The 16542-nt window shown below is 42.6% G+C and overlaps 1 protein-coding gene across 1 annotated transcript in view; it reads right to left on the bottom strand.

Annotated features, from left to right (window-relative positions):
- Positions 1-16542, bottom strand: part of ERICH3 (glutamate rich 3) — a gene marked incomplete at its 3' end in the record, with an annotated part of 46309 nt that overhangs the window by 2407 nt on the left and 27360 nt on the right. Inside the window, exons 12-14 of the mRNA XM_055724968.1 lie at positions 16144-16365; positions 7775-8278; positions 2128-2274 (exon numbers count right to left, since the gene is read on the bottom strand). Of these exons, the coding sequence (XP_055580943.1) occupies positions 2128-2274; positions 7775-8278; positions 16144-16365 (873 nt within the window). The remainder of the gene's footprint in view (positions 1-2127; positions 2275-7774; positions 8279-16143; positions 16366-16542) is intronic.

Genomic DNA, 16542 nt, shown 5'->3' on the forward strand with positions numbered 1-16542 from the left:
TCCGCTGGCCTTGCCAATCCCCACTGCCACTCTTCCCCCCCGCGCTTCAGAGCTGGACCCGGTTCACTCATGGGGCAGGTCTGCTGCAGAGGAAAGCAGAAGGTGCACAAGGCAGCTCAAGCAGCTGCAGGCAGTAAAGGAACCAGAAGAAGAGAGGACAGACTGAGAAGAAAGTTTCCAGAGAGAGAATGGTGGTCGGGGAAGGAGAGAAGAGAGCACAGTAGTTTGTTTCCTCCCACCAGACCACACATCACCTGAACACTAGACCACACTTTAGAATTAAAAACTCTGTCTTTTGCAATATGAGAAATCATGCCTTCACTCAAGATGCACCTTGCACCAGGTTGGTTGCTTATGCTTACTACTAGCTTTCTGTCCCTTATATTTTAAATTGTTTCTTCTCTTATACACATATATAAAAATCAGTTATCAATCACTATCATAATTTTACAGCACTCACACTGAAAATCCCACCTCCTGAATCTGGGAGAGCTCAGGCCCACCATCAAGATCAGTAACAAGTCATCATTTACAAAATTTCTAAGGGAAGTTTTGGTACAAAACGAAATAAAACATTCCAAACTGTCACCCAGTGTTAAATATTACTGCCTCCACAAAAGCACAGTGTCTGAACTGTCTGGCTGCTAATACTGGACTGAGTCTAATGTAATGGATTTTGCCAGTTCCTGTAAAATAGATGCTTTGTTCACTTTGTCTAAAAGAAACCAAATGCTGTGTTGTGTGCGCTATAGTCTACATGTTTACCTGCTTCATTAGCAGAGAGAGGAGTTAATTGCTCCGGTTGCTGCTTACATAGCATTCCCTTCTGTAAAGTGAGGTCCTGCACTGGGCTGGAATGAGGCACCGTGTGAACCTGAGCAGTTAACAACTAGGAGATTCCAGGCTTTCCAAAGGTCACCTGCCTGGAAAGCAATCTTGTTTCAACCGTGATTTGGAGGGACAATGGACACACAAGTCAGGCTGCCCAGGAACCACATCCTCTACCCTGGTCTATGTGTCAGAAACACAGATCAGAAATGAAGACCAACACCTGAAGACTACTGGACTTTGAAATTACATGTTATAGACAGTTGTTTGAGGTCAGCTGATGAGACCAAGGCAGAAACAATTTCATTTGAGAAAGAACTACTGAGAAAAAGATGATTACTGACCGACCAGAGATGAGAAGGAATCTCCAGCCTCCTGTATATACCTTCTGGATGAAAGACAACAAACCTTAAGAGACTATGTTCTTGGACTACAGAGAAGAAGAAGAAGATCAAAAGGCTCCCAGCTGACCAGGAACAAACTTAGAGCACCCTGGATTAATGTGCTGAAGTACAAGACTGTGCACAACTAGCAATTTGAAGACAATATATATGACCTGTTCCTGCCAGCTGTTAGACTCTCAGAGGATGGAAGAAGGAAATATAAGAGCAACAGTGCAGACCGAGGTCAGTTTTAACCTATGGTTTTCTTCTCTTTCAGACTCGTTGCTAGTGTGGAGTAGAACCTTAACGTTTACTGTCACTGCGGCTCACTGCTGCGGCAGGGTAGCTGGCTTTAACATCCCCTGTTTAACACACAAGGCTCTTCTGTCAGGCAGATCACGTCTCCAGCAATAAACTGCTAGGGTTGCAAGGACCAGAAATGGTTTTGGAGAGAACCAAGATCAAGCTGAAATTTCCTCACCACCAATTATGCCAACTACTAACAGGGAGATGAGTTTGGGAGACAAACAGGGCACAGCACAGAGATCAGCTCTGCAGTTCAGCTTCACTCCCAGTCTGTCAGTCCCATCCTGCCTGTCTTGACAACGTGTTTCCCAGAGAGGCCCCATGCTACCCGGAAGCAAAGGGAAACTCACTGGATTCCTGCTTTCCACAGCTATTTTTTTGATTGGCAGCCGTTTTTTTCATGGCCTAAGACCATTGTAACTGCCAAAAAGGCATTAATTATACATGACTACAGAAGCCAGCTAGTCAGCACCCAGTTTTATACAAGTTAGGAAAGAAAAGAGCACAAGGAGGGTTTAACAGCCTAGAAATGAAAGGGAAAGGGCAAACACTTCTATAAAAAGCTTTCAGATGAGGAAGATTTAATCCCCCACTTGATGGCCAACCTCACCTTCAGCAGCATCACACTCTGTACTTGGTATGTTCTCTTCTTCCTCATCTGTATGGGAATTGCTAGATTCAGGTTCAGAATTCACATCGTGATCATTTCCAATTGCATTTGCTATTTCCTCCTGGACTGGTTTGAAATCTTCAAAAACTATCACAAAGTTACAAAAGAGGAAGCAAGAAAGAGAAACCATTAAAAAGCAAAAGGGGAGAAGAAGTCATCCAGCTATCTCAGCTTGGTTTAAAATTTAAAATGTTAGGGCAGACCCAATTAGAGCCATGTAAATCTTCACCAGCAATAATTCTGTTAAGCAGATTAAAACCAAATGGAGACAACCATTAAAAATCCAAGGGAAAATTCATACAGGAGCATCCACTGAAGCACAGAGCGGCAATCTTCCACAACGTTTTCACAAAACAATGAGATTTTGTCAGGCATTCTGAGGGGGGTTCAACGTACAAGCGACAACATTGTTTTACAGACATTAAATTGTTATTGTTCCATCAGTATTTTTTTTTAAAAAAAAATCTATGTTAGGCTCCCAAGTACAGTTCTAAGAATTCCTCAACTCCCCAAACTAATGTAAGTGACTGAAGACCTATGCTTGCCTATAAACAAGTAGGGAAGTATTTTCCGCTCTGTAAATGCAATGATTGCGATGCTTCACTGTCAAGTTGTACACTTGACAATTGTTCAGATTGTGCTATCAGTGCCATTTTTTGCTTTACGAGTTGCTGGATGATTATGCAAACGGATTTCAAGCCAGTAATACTAAAGGACTTCTTTATGAGCAGTATTCCAGCTATGTACGCAGTCCAGTCCCTTCAGCATCTCCTCTGAGAGCTCTCCCCTCCAGCAGCCCAGGCTTCTCCCTTCAAGTTCCATCTGCTTTCTGTATCTTACCTTTCCTGTTGTAGTTACTGGGTTAGCCTTTTACACAAAGAGCTTGCCAGTTTGCCACTGGTGTGGACTGACAGCCTAACATCAAATCTCACGCTTGGTTTTACTGCCAAATGGGCTCTACTGCCAGTATACCACGTCCGTGAGGAGCCACACACCTCCAGGTACCTGTCCGAAAGAGCTGCCTGCTTTTGCCAGTGTTACGACTGTTAGCGTGAGACTTGATTAATTCCTGTTGCTGCCTGGATGGTGCCAGTGGTGGCACATTTCAGACTGCTCCCCTGCAGCTTGGAGCAACCAAGCTTTGACCGAAAGGGAGTAATTCAGTCAACTGCTTGTACTCAATGCTTATGTCAAGCATAACTTTCAAAACGTAAAGGAGACAGTCGCAACATTTCTAGATCTTATTACCGCATGCGATAGGAAGCGGTACACTGGTCAGCTTCATCTACGCAGTGGAAGTGCTGCAGAGACACTTGTTGCAAGTTTCAGTTTCTATAGACAAGCTCTACATCAAGGCTCAGCAAGAACACGGACACTTCACAGTATCTTTACCAATGACCTTCCCAGAATCAGCCTACGGCATTTTGTTCAGACAGAGTATTTTGTTTGAGAGTAGAGGAGCAGGGTTTCAGCCAGCAAGAAGAAAAGATCTGAATCCTGACTTGGCCTTCTATTACAAAAACATGGAGACTGAAACCAATTGCCACAACAAACCACTCAACACGTTCTGGCTAAATCCTGACACACAGCCTAGAGAAAGGGGTGTTACATGGTATAACACCTCGGCTTTCAAGTAACACCTTCGTTCAACTTCTCTGAAAATAAAAACAAGGAGCCATGAGTAAAAAGCTAATGCTCCCACACTAAGGAGCTGGCTGGCTGACTTCGGGCCACTCTGCAGCAGAGCATGTAATAAAGGTACCCAAAATTCTGGGCTTCATAAAGAATGGACAGGACAGAAGCATTTAACTGCTGTGACAGGAGCCTGAGGGACTGGCAGTCTCAGCAGCTTCAAACACAGACTGGACAAACACATGGGCATCAGATCTACAAATGGATACAAGAGCACTAGGCAGGCGGTTTTTTTGAACAGCTATTATACAACAGATCGGACTGCGGGAGAGCTACAAAAGGAGGGAAATCCAGAAAACAGAGCCTCCCGTGTTTGTGAACAGCATCTTCTCTTGCCACTGTGAGATGCAGACTACTGTGAGAGACATGACTTTGGGCTGATCTGCTGGGCATTTCTGAAGTTACTAGGAGCTCTGCTAGAAGAAAAGCAGCTGCATAAAAATAAGCACAATAAGACTGCCCGACCTGGCTGCCAGTCTCATCTGAATTGCCCACTTAACCCACAGAAATACTGTCCTGCCTCAAAGTGTTTGTACATGCCTTCTACGGATTGCTGCGTCCGGGTGTCACGTATCGAAATCACATGTACTTACTTGCACATGGCATTATGTTTCCTCCAGCAATTTATTAAGCAAAATAGCTACCAGTTCTTATGAGGCTGATTTTTTTACACATGTAGCTGTATGTATGGGATTTAATCTTCCTGCTGCTTCAGCGTCAGTCAGGGCACTGAAAGGTCCAGGAGTGGGAGTGGTGGTGTTCCCACAGGCTGGCAGTGAGGAGAAGACTTAACACTGTCTCCCCTGCCACAAGCTTGCTTCTCCCCTTCCCAAATCCCTGCCTCTCTGCTGCCAACGCACAGCCTGTGCTCTCTCACCTTTTTCCTATGATGTTTTTTTCTACACCAATGATTCTGTCTTTCTGCTCAAATTTTTCACATCTGCTTTTACTTTTTCTTCTTTCTCCTCCTGTGGTTCCTCCTACTCTGTGCTTCCACCGATCATTCCTACCCCATCAGTACCCTGCACCCACATAGCTCTGAACTGAAATTTGAGAAAATTATTTGAAAAAGACCATTTCAGTCTACAGGCTCAGCATGAATGCCTTTTTGCCTACACCACAGGTCCTAAAGGGCAGCAATGGCTTCACTCCTTGCTGTCACATTTCACCTGGGTGAAACACAAAGAACTTCTCTGCAAGAAACCATGAAAGCTGAGCAGGGAAGGTCCCAGGACAGTGTTTATAAGGTCCCTCCTGGGACCAAGATCCTGACAAAGGTGTCTGTGCAACAGTGCACAACCTGCTTGAATCATTCTGACATTTCAGCTCTGCAGAGAAGGCAAGAAGTTTTCTGCTCCAGGACATCCAGGACATTGTCCTGGAGTGCTTTCTCCGACTTGCTGAAATACCAAGTGCTTTGCTAGGTACAGTGCACATATTGTACTTCGTCTTGATTATAGGCCTGAAGTCTGACTAGCTGGCAGTTCCCATTCTTTGCAGTTTACTGCCTGCATAACATTTGACAAAAGGGAACTGGCAGTCTATCAAAGCACATTGCCCAGGGAAGGATGACAAATACTGCTCACAATAATTCTCTCTCTTGGGATCAGCAGCATCTCCTTGTCACAAAGAGCACAGCAAGATCAGAAAACACACAGCAGGAGCCCATCCCAGATACTTCCACACTTCTGACAGATCCTGTCACACCACCGGTTGTGATTTGCCCGGACTCAGCCTGCAACTACACAACCCCAGAGGAGCATTTTGCACCTTTTGTTTTCCTCAGCATATACAATTTTCTCCAACAAATTAGTTCTGCACTGTTAATGGCAGCACCAGTTAGGAGAAATCCTGTCATAAGCAGAGCATGATGGGTCTCACCAGGGCAAAACCAAAACCGTGCCATATCAGTCTCATCTCAAGGCAGGCTGGACAGCCGATCAGAATGACCTGCCCTAGAGAGAAGATCATGTGAAAAAATCAGGGAGGCCCAGGAATGGACTGAGAACCAATTCCGCAGTTGCAGCAAGGGACTGAGCTCCTTCAGCCCTCCAGGTGTCTCTGGAGGCTTTTAGCCCTCAGCCTTGCAGGGGACCGGAGCAGTGGGAGTTGTAACCATCTGGTACTTCTTTTAAGACTACAGACATCCTTAAATTTTTGAATCAGAATCTATCATGGCAGCACCTGTGCTCAGTGGCTAGAAGAAGCTAAGATTCCCATGTGGCCTTTGTTACCCCACAATAACCCTTTAGCATGCTCATTGTATCTCAAAAAAGGTGTTATCTTTTTCTTTTTGCTCTACACACCATTTGTTGCCAATTCTTTATTCGCAATAAAACTTACCTAGACAACCTGCATGTAGATGGGGAAAAATCTGTATGCCATTTAGGAAGTTGTTCTTACCTGTAATTTTTATGATGCAATGATTTTTCTTGTCCTTCCTTGACCTGCACTGTCCCTGACTCTCCGGTAGTCTCCCAGAAGCAGGGATGATGCATGACTTGACTAAAATGTAAATGCTGTTACCTACATAACATCGGGACAATCTATCTACATTTGACAGAGGACCTCTGTTCAGACCTAGAGTCATGAAACCATGTGTGTGGAATGTAAGCACACTGGAATTCACGCTAAAAAAGAACAATGCTATTGTCTTAGGCTAACTCAGTACCAGATTACTAGCTTGACACATCTGATTGATCTTTCCTGGGTTACATATTACAGCATAATATTCTGTCTAAGTTTTTAAAGTTCTTTCTTCTTCAGTAGTCCTTAATCAACTCATCTGAGCCTAGTGGTTAAGGTGCTTAAATTTAAGTTTCTTTCACACAAATGGAGAGAGGCGTTCCAGAAGCAAACGTCTCTGAAGATTTCAGCATTATTCAACTAATAGTATGCTACTGTCTTTACTGTCTCAATTCAGAATGCATAACAAAGCAAAAGCAATGCACAAGAGAAAGTAACCCAGGAGCAACAGACTTGCAAATCATTAAGCACCAGCATTCAAACCAGCATCCCACACACAGCTCTCTTGGATGGATGCACTGCAGTGAACAGAAAGCAACTGAAACAGAAGCAAAAACTTCTATTAAAATAAAGGAAAAGCATTCTACATTCCACTGCAAATCCGTCATCCAGAAAGGCAACTGGAAATTTCATCTACCGTGGCTTGTGGCTCTCCTTTACATCAGCACCAGTGCAGACAGCTATTCTTTTATTCTCCCTGATTTAACAGCATCCAAGACATTTCCCCCATGAGCTGAATGACATTGCAAAGCAAGGGCTTACATTTTTTTCCATTCCCCAGATATAACAATGCAAAGCCTTGCTCATGTGACCAGCCTTTTATTAATTGTCCCTTATCCATAAAGGCAAGGTTGAAACTGCAAGACGCCCATTTTATCGACAGTAAAAACAAGGTGTCACACAACTGATTTGCTCCTTGCCAACAATCTGTGACAGAGTGAAGCAACACAACCATGGATCCACTGACATAGTTTTGACCTTTGTCTGAAAGACTATAATTCACATGGTAATTTTTGGTATTCTTTTTGAATCTAGTATTTTGACATTATAAAGAGAGTCCCCCCATTTTGCACGCAGATTCTCCTACAGGTGATAAATCTTATTTGGATTTTCTAATAATTGCATGAAGTGTGAAACCCAGCTACTGCAGTAAAAAAGAATAGCTTTTATGCTGGAAATACTAGAAAAGCAGCAGAAAACCAAGGCTACAGTCTGGGTGGTTACTGCACTCACAGCAGTTGAGTATTTTAGTAGCTTGAAAACAGCCCAGCAACTGCATTCCCCATGCTGCACCATGACTTAGTATAAAGGCAAATACAGCCAATACTTGTATGCACCACTCACAGTTGCGCAGAAGGACTGTACTCACCAATTCCTTTGTTGCTCTGAGGAGACTCTTCATCACTATCCTCTACTTGGGTCATACTGCTTTCCAAAGGCACTAGAAGACCTTCCACCCCATCACCCCTCCTGGTACTTGTATTCTTCTCCCCATCTTCCCCTACGTTACTTTCTACTGACTCAGCCTGTTCGAGTTCCCCATTAACATTAGGACTTTGGCGCTGTATTGCCATTGTATTTTCACGAAAAATTCCAGTATCTTCCCTTGCTGTTAGATCTTCTGGTTTTGCCTTTTCTGCTTCCTCTATTCCTTCCTTTTCCAGTACAAAAGTTTCCTGATTTTCCTCCATTCTGAGCAGTTCATTCTCCCCATTCTCATTTCCGTATTGTGCATGCGCTGCATTATCAGATGCCCTTTTGAAATCATGATCCCCTTTGCCTTTAACATTGTCGTTTATCGTTTCAACATGAGAGTCATCTTCACTGCTATACTGAGTACTGATGGATGAAGGTGAGTGTGTAGACCTCCGACCTAGAAATAGCAAAAAATTTTGTTTCAGTATTTGTCACTAAAACATCTGCATTCATCAGCAACTACTTCCCTTTGCTATGCACAAAGGGACAGATGCTCACCTGGTATCAATCTCTGAATTACACCATCTAAGAATACTGTGACAAATGCCAGTAAGCGCAGCAGCAGAACGTTGCCCAGATGTATCAAAGCGTTAAAATCAAAGCCATTTAACTTTTTTTTTTAGTAATGGAAATGAACAAGATTAGCTTCATCAATCACACAGAAGTACACCTCCAGAAGCACCTCTAAATATGGCTCAGACAGTTTTTAGAATAGTTTCTTAAGCTCCGCTTGATAAAAGATTTCAACCATAGCAACATCCTTTGGTGCACTCCTGTTAACTCAGTGAATATGATAAAGATCTCCAAAATCAAGTGTAAATCATTCAAGCTGAACTGGAGGTGAAGTTCACCGTCTCCTCTAAATAAACATAAAGGGACCATAATATGAAATCATAAATGGAAAATTTGAGGGGGAAAAAAGGCAATAATTCTTCATCTAACATTTAGCTGAACAGTAGAGCTTACTGCTACACAGCATTGCTGGTGTCCAAAGTTCACGCAGGTTCAAGAAGAGATCAGTCAAACTCAAGGAAGAAAAATCCAGTCAGGCCTCGTAAGTAAAAGGGACCACCCCTGACACCAGCTAATTACACGGGTGGGAAGCAGCACAGTATTCTTGCCATTTTCTTGTATTTTTCCTAGGCACCCACTGCTGGCCAAAGGCCAGAGGTAGAATTTGGACCCACGATCCAAATTCTCAGAGCCACAGGAGCCAATCTGCACCACATCATTTCTTCTTGCAGCCACAGTCTTCCAGCAGCCTCTATGCCTCTCCTTCCTCTGTGGATCTGAAGAAGGCTCACTGCAATTTTTTGTAATATTTTAAATTATTCTTTTCATCTGCAATGTACTACAAAAGCTTTGCAGAACTGCTTTTAAAAAAACCTAAAATATGGAAGCTAAACCTTCCCTAAAATTTGTCAACTACTTCCCTTAATTTTAAAACTAGAACAAAGAAGGTGTGTTTTAATGGAAACTGCAATTATAAACTAATGGACTGCCTTGTATAGACGCCAGATTATCAATTCAAGAGAATTCCTCAATTTTCCTTAAAAGTAGCAAAGGAAAAGGACCAGAGCGCAACTCCACCTCCCAGCACGCTTTACTGGTGGTGTGAGAAAACTGCCTCTGCATCTCTGGATAAGTTATTCAGGTGTACGCTCATTCTGTCATCTTCCCAGAGACTGGCAGCAGGGATAACGAGTGGTACCCAGCACGGAGCAGACCTCCACCCCCTAGGACCTCCACAGCAATGGATTTTAGGCACAAACTACTGGAGAACCACCACCGGGTAATGACTCTCAGCCACTTCCAGTCTCCCCTGGATTTGCACCTGTGTTCTAACAGTAGGTATGTTTAGACTCCCAAAAAACATCATCGCTCCTAAATACACTTATAAGAATATAAACAAGCATGTTCAGAGACAGAACAACTCAAATATGCAGATTACGTATTGTACTATGGGAACTATCAGTGATTCTTTCCAATTTATTCACAGGCTTATGGTCCACAAGGATTGAATGCCAAGGTCTCTCTTACATACTCTTTATCAATGTCTGATTCATAATATTGCATGCAGAAGTAACATCTTTGGCACCTCAGTTATCTGGATGTTATTCTAAAACTCTGTATGCTGGCTGAACTGACCCAAGGGGTCTGAGGAATTCAGACACTCTTGAACAATCACAATGATATACTGAACTAAGAAGAGACAAAATCTCTCCATAACGTATGCTTATAAAAATTCAGATCCCATTATTATTAGCATGTTATTTCTACTATAGCAGCACTCCCAGATTACAAGTGGATTAGTGTTCTACTGATACTGAAACACAAAAACATAGCGTCTATGCCCAAAAGCTTGCTGTCCAAGATCTTGTTCTACCAACACCAATACACACGCTTCACTTGAAGTGGGTAAGGAGTTCTTCAAACAGGTCCAAGGCTTGGCAGATGAATTCAAGAAACAGTAAATGTACAGAGCACGTGGAATTTCAGGCCACAAGGAGATAAAAGTTGAAGCTTGCAACAAGTAAAGTTGAATTATGCAGAAACCCGTGGTGTAGGTGATCTCTAGGTGGTCACAGGTTTATGTTTGCCTCTAGGAGCCTGACAGAAAGGAAACTTGCACTACCAGTGTCCAACACACCCCTGTGAGGCAGGGGCAATCTGTACCAAAAGAAATTTCATACAGTGCAAAAATTCACCTACACTTTGAAAATTCATTTAACAACAAAACAACCACAAAAAGAAGGAAAAAATAACATGGCTGGAAGCAGAACTTTCCTACATGTTTTAGCTGAACACGTTCTGCTGGCCACCTAACTGCGTATGTACATACCACAGTGGAACGGAGTGATTTCAGGGTGCTGAGCAGTAAGAGCAGTTACAGGTATTCAATAACTTTGTAAGTGAAATCACTTACTTATGTGCCAAAAGACAAATTCAAGAGCTGAACTTGTAACAGATCTAAACGTAAGTAGCAGACCTAAAACCCAACACAGCTCTACTATTCTCTGCAAGCCAAGAGAAAATGAGTTACTATCACTAGCATGATGCCCCCATAGTGCTTCCCACAAAGACACATGTTACCAGAGCAAACTAGTCCATGTGGGCCGACTCCAGGGGACCTGTGAATAACAGATCCACAGTTTAACCTGGACGTCTCTAACTGCAGGCTTGACAACTCACACTCAGTTGTAAGCCTCGCGAGTCCAGAAGACAACACAGTTTTAAAGCAAGGGGAAATGGGGCATACCTTAGGGCTAAGAGACACAATATTTAAGGAACTCCCAACACAGTTTTCACGTGCCTAACATTATTTAATGAAGACGAGAGCTAGAAACAGTATATATAGATGTCAGTGGGGCTACTTTGAATGTACACTGCAAGTACATCTACACTACCAAAGAGGGAAGGACCAAAGCTTGATTCGCTGTGCTCTGATACAGCTCCAGGGTTGCGCACCCATGTCCTACCTCATTGGCAACGATGCTCACACCAGCTCCCAGCCCTTGGCACGCACTGTGTGTGCACAACGTTAGATGCTGGAGGATCCTGCATGCACCCTGCAAGGGAGCCTCCATCTTGATTCTGTCGCATAGAAAAGCGTACTGGGGACATCAGTGGTGCATTTCTGCATGCTGTGCATGACTGTGAATACATGCAAAACAAAGCTGCACCTAAAGTTAATTCATCTTGTGGACTGAATTGCTAATGTAGTAACACCCTGTTTAGGCTAGCCCTGTCACCAATACCGGACTCTGCAAGGTGCGCTATGGAGCACTGAACTTGACACCTCAGCAGGGCCTCGCATTCAATATTGAAAAATATACAGTCACGGAATTTCACATGTTAGGCGCTCCTGCGGAAGCAAGAAGAGGGCGAATTCCTTCTCTAACTATAGCTTCCGCTCATGTGCCATCCATATGCCAGAACTGTCACCCATGCAGAACAGCATGTTCAGAAAAAGATGGTGTACAAAGAAATCTTAATAACCACAGTTTAAAGAACCCCACTCACAGTAGCACTCTCCCTCCACCAGATAATTCAAGGGGCTGAGGAAGGGAGTTCCTTTACAGATGCTTCCCCTGAGACAGCATATTAATTTCTAGATCTCTCTGTCACAACTTTACATACATTAGGGAAGCAGCAATTCAGGTAAGTGGAAAAGAGATGGCTATTAAAGAGGTATATGGATTCTGTTATAAGTTTAAAACTACGTAGGATTTGGGAAAGTGATAACTCAGGCAGGGGACATGCTGTCTTGCAGAATTTGTAAATGTAAACATAAAGGAGGGAAAAGAACTGCTTAAGGATGTGCAAAAAGGTGTAACTAAAAAAAATGGTGTTAAAGAAAAATCTCTTTAATAATGAATATCTGGAAAAATCTTCCACTGCTGAAACCTATTACGCACTTTAATCTTCAAAAAAAAAAAATGGAACTAGTAGTTGCTACTGAAGTTGCTTGAAATATTTCCATGCATATTATCTTCAGAGAGTAGGGGTCCTTCATTCAAACAGAAAGCTCTTCTTGTCCTCAAAATAACCAATGAATTCTTATTTTTCATAAATTTATTATTCTATCTCAGTTGGGAAAAGCCCGCATCTCTTTTATCCCTTCTCTCTACCTCTTCTGTTCAGCTGTGGAGAAAAAAAAAGTAGAAAGACTTCATTACAAAGGGGAACATATCAAAAATCAACAAATAGGAAACAGGAATGAAAAATCACAGGCATTTTGTGTTCACTGTATCAATGCCCGGAGTGGTTAACAAAAACAATGCAAAAAAGTTGTCATTTTCTTTAAAGGATTCAAAACAAATCTGGATGAAACTAGATGAGGAGTCCAGTGTCATCAGGTAAACAATAAACAGACATCTGGGAGATGACAAACCCTTCCTACAAGGAATTTCCTATTCATATGGAAGAAAATGCCCTGCATCAGTTTGGGTTCCACTGTTTACTGTTTGCAAAAACATTCTGTGCAAGCACAAAGGAGTAAATACCAACTGGCTTCTGAATACTTCTACTACCCCAAGTGTAGAAATCTCTTTGAAGATTAATCACTACAGCCAGAACAAAAAGATCATCCTGACCTTCAAACTTAAATGCAAAGTGCCTAGAAATCCGGAATTCCAGTGATCCAAAATGCCACCCAAAGCCAGCAGTAACCTTCATACATCCTTATCTGATACTGCAGTTGTACCGGGTCTGGCTGAGCCCCCAGCACCCTCACAGCGCTGCGCTCGTACCGGCAGCCAGAAAGGTGCTGGTAACACACCAGCGCTCTGGCTGCGGCTGAGCTGGGCTCGCACAGCGTCCAGGCTGTCTCCCCAACCTTCCCCCTGCCCCTCACCACTGGGCTGCGGGAGGGGACACAGCTGGGACAGGTGACACAAAGCAACCAACGGGATATTCCATACCATACGATGTCTGCTCGGAGAGAAGAGCTAAGAGAAAGGAGAAGGTAAGGGGGGACACTCATTATTTATGATGTTTGTCTTCCCTGCCTCCTGGGAAGAGGCCGAACATCAACTGCTGATGGAAGTAGGGAATAACACCTTTTGTTTTCTTTGCTTCCACACGCGTGATTTTTGCTGTTGCTTCATTAAACTGCCTTTGTCTTGACCCACAAGCTGTTTTGTTTTGGTTTTTTCCATCTTTTTTTCTCCCGCCCTGTTCTGCTGAGGAGGGGAGTGATAGCATGGCTTGGTGGGCACCCAGCATCTAGCCAGGGTCAACCCACCACAACAGTCTACCATTTACTAATGGTAAATATGGACTGCAGAACTCCTTCAGGCTTACTGCCCCAAGAAGGTAAATGTTGGAAGCACTGCTCCTCTTGTTGACAGTAATTTACACCTATGGGGAGCAGTCAGAGCTCAGAGCACAGAACAGATGCTGTACTTATATATTTAGACTGCTAAAAGCCTCTCTAGGTCCCCATCCAATATTTGGGTAACCACTCCTTACACTAATATACCGAATGCTAGATAAGGGTGTTACCTGTCTCTTCCTTACATCCTCAGAAAATTCAACAGGGATAACAAAGCAAAGCCAGCTTCCCAGCCTCCTTTCTCCAAAAGTCACAGTGCAAAGGTTAAGTCATCAAAGCTCACGTAGGCCAAAGGGAAACTGATTCCAAGTCATGAGCTTCTCAAGAAGCACCTTTGAGATCAGCTTCCCTCATTTCCAGAGACAATGCTGCTGAGCACCGGACACCCACGGCCCACTGCTGATTGCCAAATGAGATGCAAGCAATAACTGATGACTGCTATATTAGTGTGCTGATGTGAAAGATAGATGCAGCAAATCAGGCTGCTAAGAAAGAAGATTAAACCTGTCTTATTTAAATACACAACAAATGTAAATGATTTAAATCCATGTCCTGAGTTACTGCAGAAAAGGAGAACAAGGGAAGCCACGACAAATACAAGTTGAAAAACATCAGCCGTGCCTGCCTGCTGATCGGTAAGGAACCCCTGCCTAGATGACTAGCTGTTTTACACTATTAGCTGCTGATGTTAAATGTCCGTAATTCAAGGTTTGGTGGCTTCCCAACAGCCCTTCCTCTTATATCCTCAATATACAAAAAATATTTTTTATATTATTTTACATATATTTTTTATATATATATCCTCAATATAAAGAAGAATGTATATTGAATCAGTGAGTTTTGGTGCATGCAGCACTATTACATCCCAGTACGAACAAAGGTGAATAAGGGTGGCCCTTAACGAAGGCTTTAATGTAAAGGTAGCCATGAAAGGCCCCTACAGTTACCTGTTCCTTTCCACCTACACACATCTACACTCATACACCTTCACTTGACCATCACACACCGCCAGAGCTTGAGAAGCAGCTGATGAAAGTCACAAAGAAGTTTGCAATGCCATGCACTAACAAGCAGAAAAGAATGCTTAATCGTACGGATTGTTCATGAACCAAAGCCATTTCTGATTATCATGAGAAAACAAAAATTAAGATTATTTTTGATCATTGGAATGATTTTATTAGCAAGGATGTTTCAAACCTGATTTGAATTTCTGGGGTTTTATACTTTCTATAAAAAGACTGTATCTTTATTGCAGCTGCAACCTTTTCAGAAACAGCTGTACTACCTCTGCTTAATTCACCTAGAAATACAAATGTGAAAGTAATGTTTTCATTTAATTTGAGAAATAGTTTGCACATCAGACTGTCAAATGTAAGGAATATAAAGTAATTAATTTTGAAACAGCAGTAAATGGAGAAATCCTGGTAGATTACAACAAGCCAGAGGCAGATAAGTCAGCTCAAGATCTAACAAAGCCATAGAGAAGTGTTAGAGGGATAAAACACCGCGACACAAAGGAGAGGCAGTTCAACGTCTGACTTACTCACCACATGGTGAAAGGAATACTATTGTTCATCTAATAAATAAGAAATAGCCTGCAAGTTTTCTGTGGGATCATTTATGAAGATACATGGCTTGGACTGCATGAAGGCCAATAGCTAAAACACTAGACACTGAAAGCACTGATTCAAAAAACTGAGTGACAGAAATCATGACTTAATCTATGAAAATTTATTCCAGAACAGTTTAATCTTTCTGAATTAATAATAATAATAATGGTCTTGGACACTTACTGCATGCTTTTGTACCTAACGTTTGGATCAAGAATCACAGACTATCCTACTGACTCCGACTCTTACTCATTCGCAGCCAGACTCCAGTGAGGACCCTGCCACAGGCAGAGCAGACAGCTGAGCTGATGGCATTTGCCCCGACCCAGGGCAGAGTCAGGGATGTACCAGAGACAAAGCTGAGGTTCTGATTATTCAGGGCCACTAAAGATAGCGCTTCTAAAATACAAGGAGGTACATGGGTTTTCTTGGTGACTTCTGAGATAAAAGTGCGTACCCTCAGAATGCATATGTGGGCATTGGGCATCGCTTCTCAGATGTAGGGTGACCACCAACATTAAGTGCTGATCCACCCAATTATTTAGAGTGAATCTGCTGAATGGCTCCATCTCCATTTCTACAACTAAATAGCTCAGCAAAGTCTGCTGTGAGCTGGCACACGCTTACTGTGGGTTTTGGCAGTATTTCTATGAGGTATGGCAGAATTAATAACAGATAAAATAGCTATCTTTTACCAATTCAGTAGGAATTGCACGGGGTTTTCCTATGCAGACTCAACATACATACTTGGACATGCACAAAATGTAAAACATGCATCAGGTTAACTTCTCTAAGCATTGTTATGAAAAAACTAACCTCGCTTATCATCCTCGGAGTCACTGACAGAATACCCACCACTTTCACCTTTCTCGCTGTCAGAGGCCTGCACTGACTTCTGTGATGAGGTTTTACTCTCCTTTTCATAGTTTAAATTATGTTTTTTATCATCTGAGGACGACTTTGACATTTCATTCATTTGATCACCAGTCTGTCCCTCTTCATTAACTTCTTCAACTGCTTCAAAATCTTCATCATACTCTAAAATAAAAGAATCATACTATGAGGCAGGAAATGGAATTCACAACAAGTTAAGCTTCTTTTAGGCAGACAGAGGTTGACTTCATTAAACTCCTTTTGCTCAGTCTTTTTAAAGCCATGAGAGAATCTAAGACCACAGAAAGGAATCATAAGAGCACATTATCACAAAAAAGCATC

Source organism: Falco cherrug, chromosome 12 (assembly GCF_023634085.1).
Source record: "Falco cherrug isolate bFalChe1 chromosome 12, bFalChe1.pri, whole genome shotgun sequence".
NCBI lineage: Eukaryota > Metazoa > Chordata > Aves > Falconiformes > Falconidae > Falco > Falco cherrug.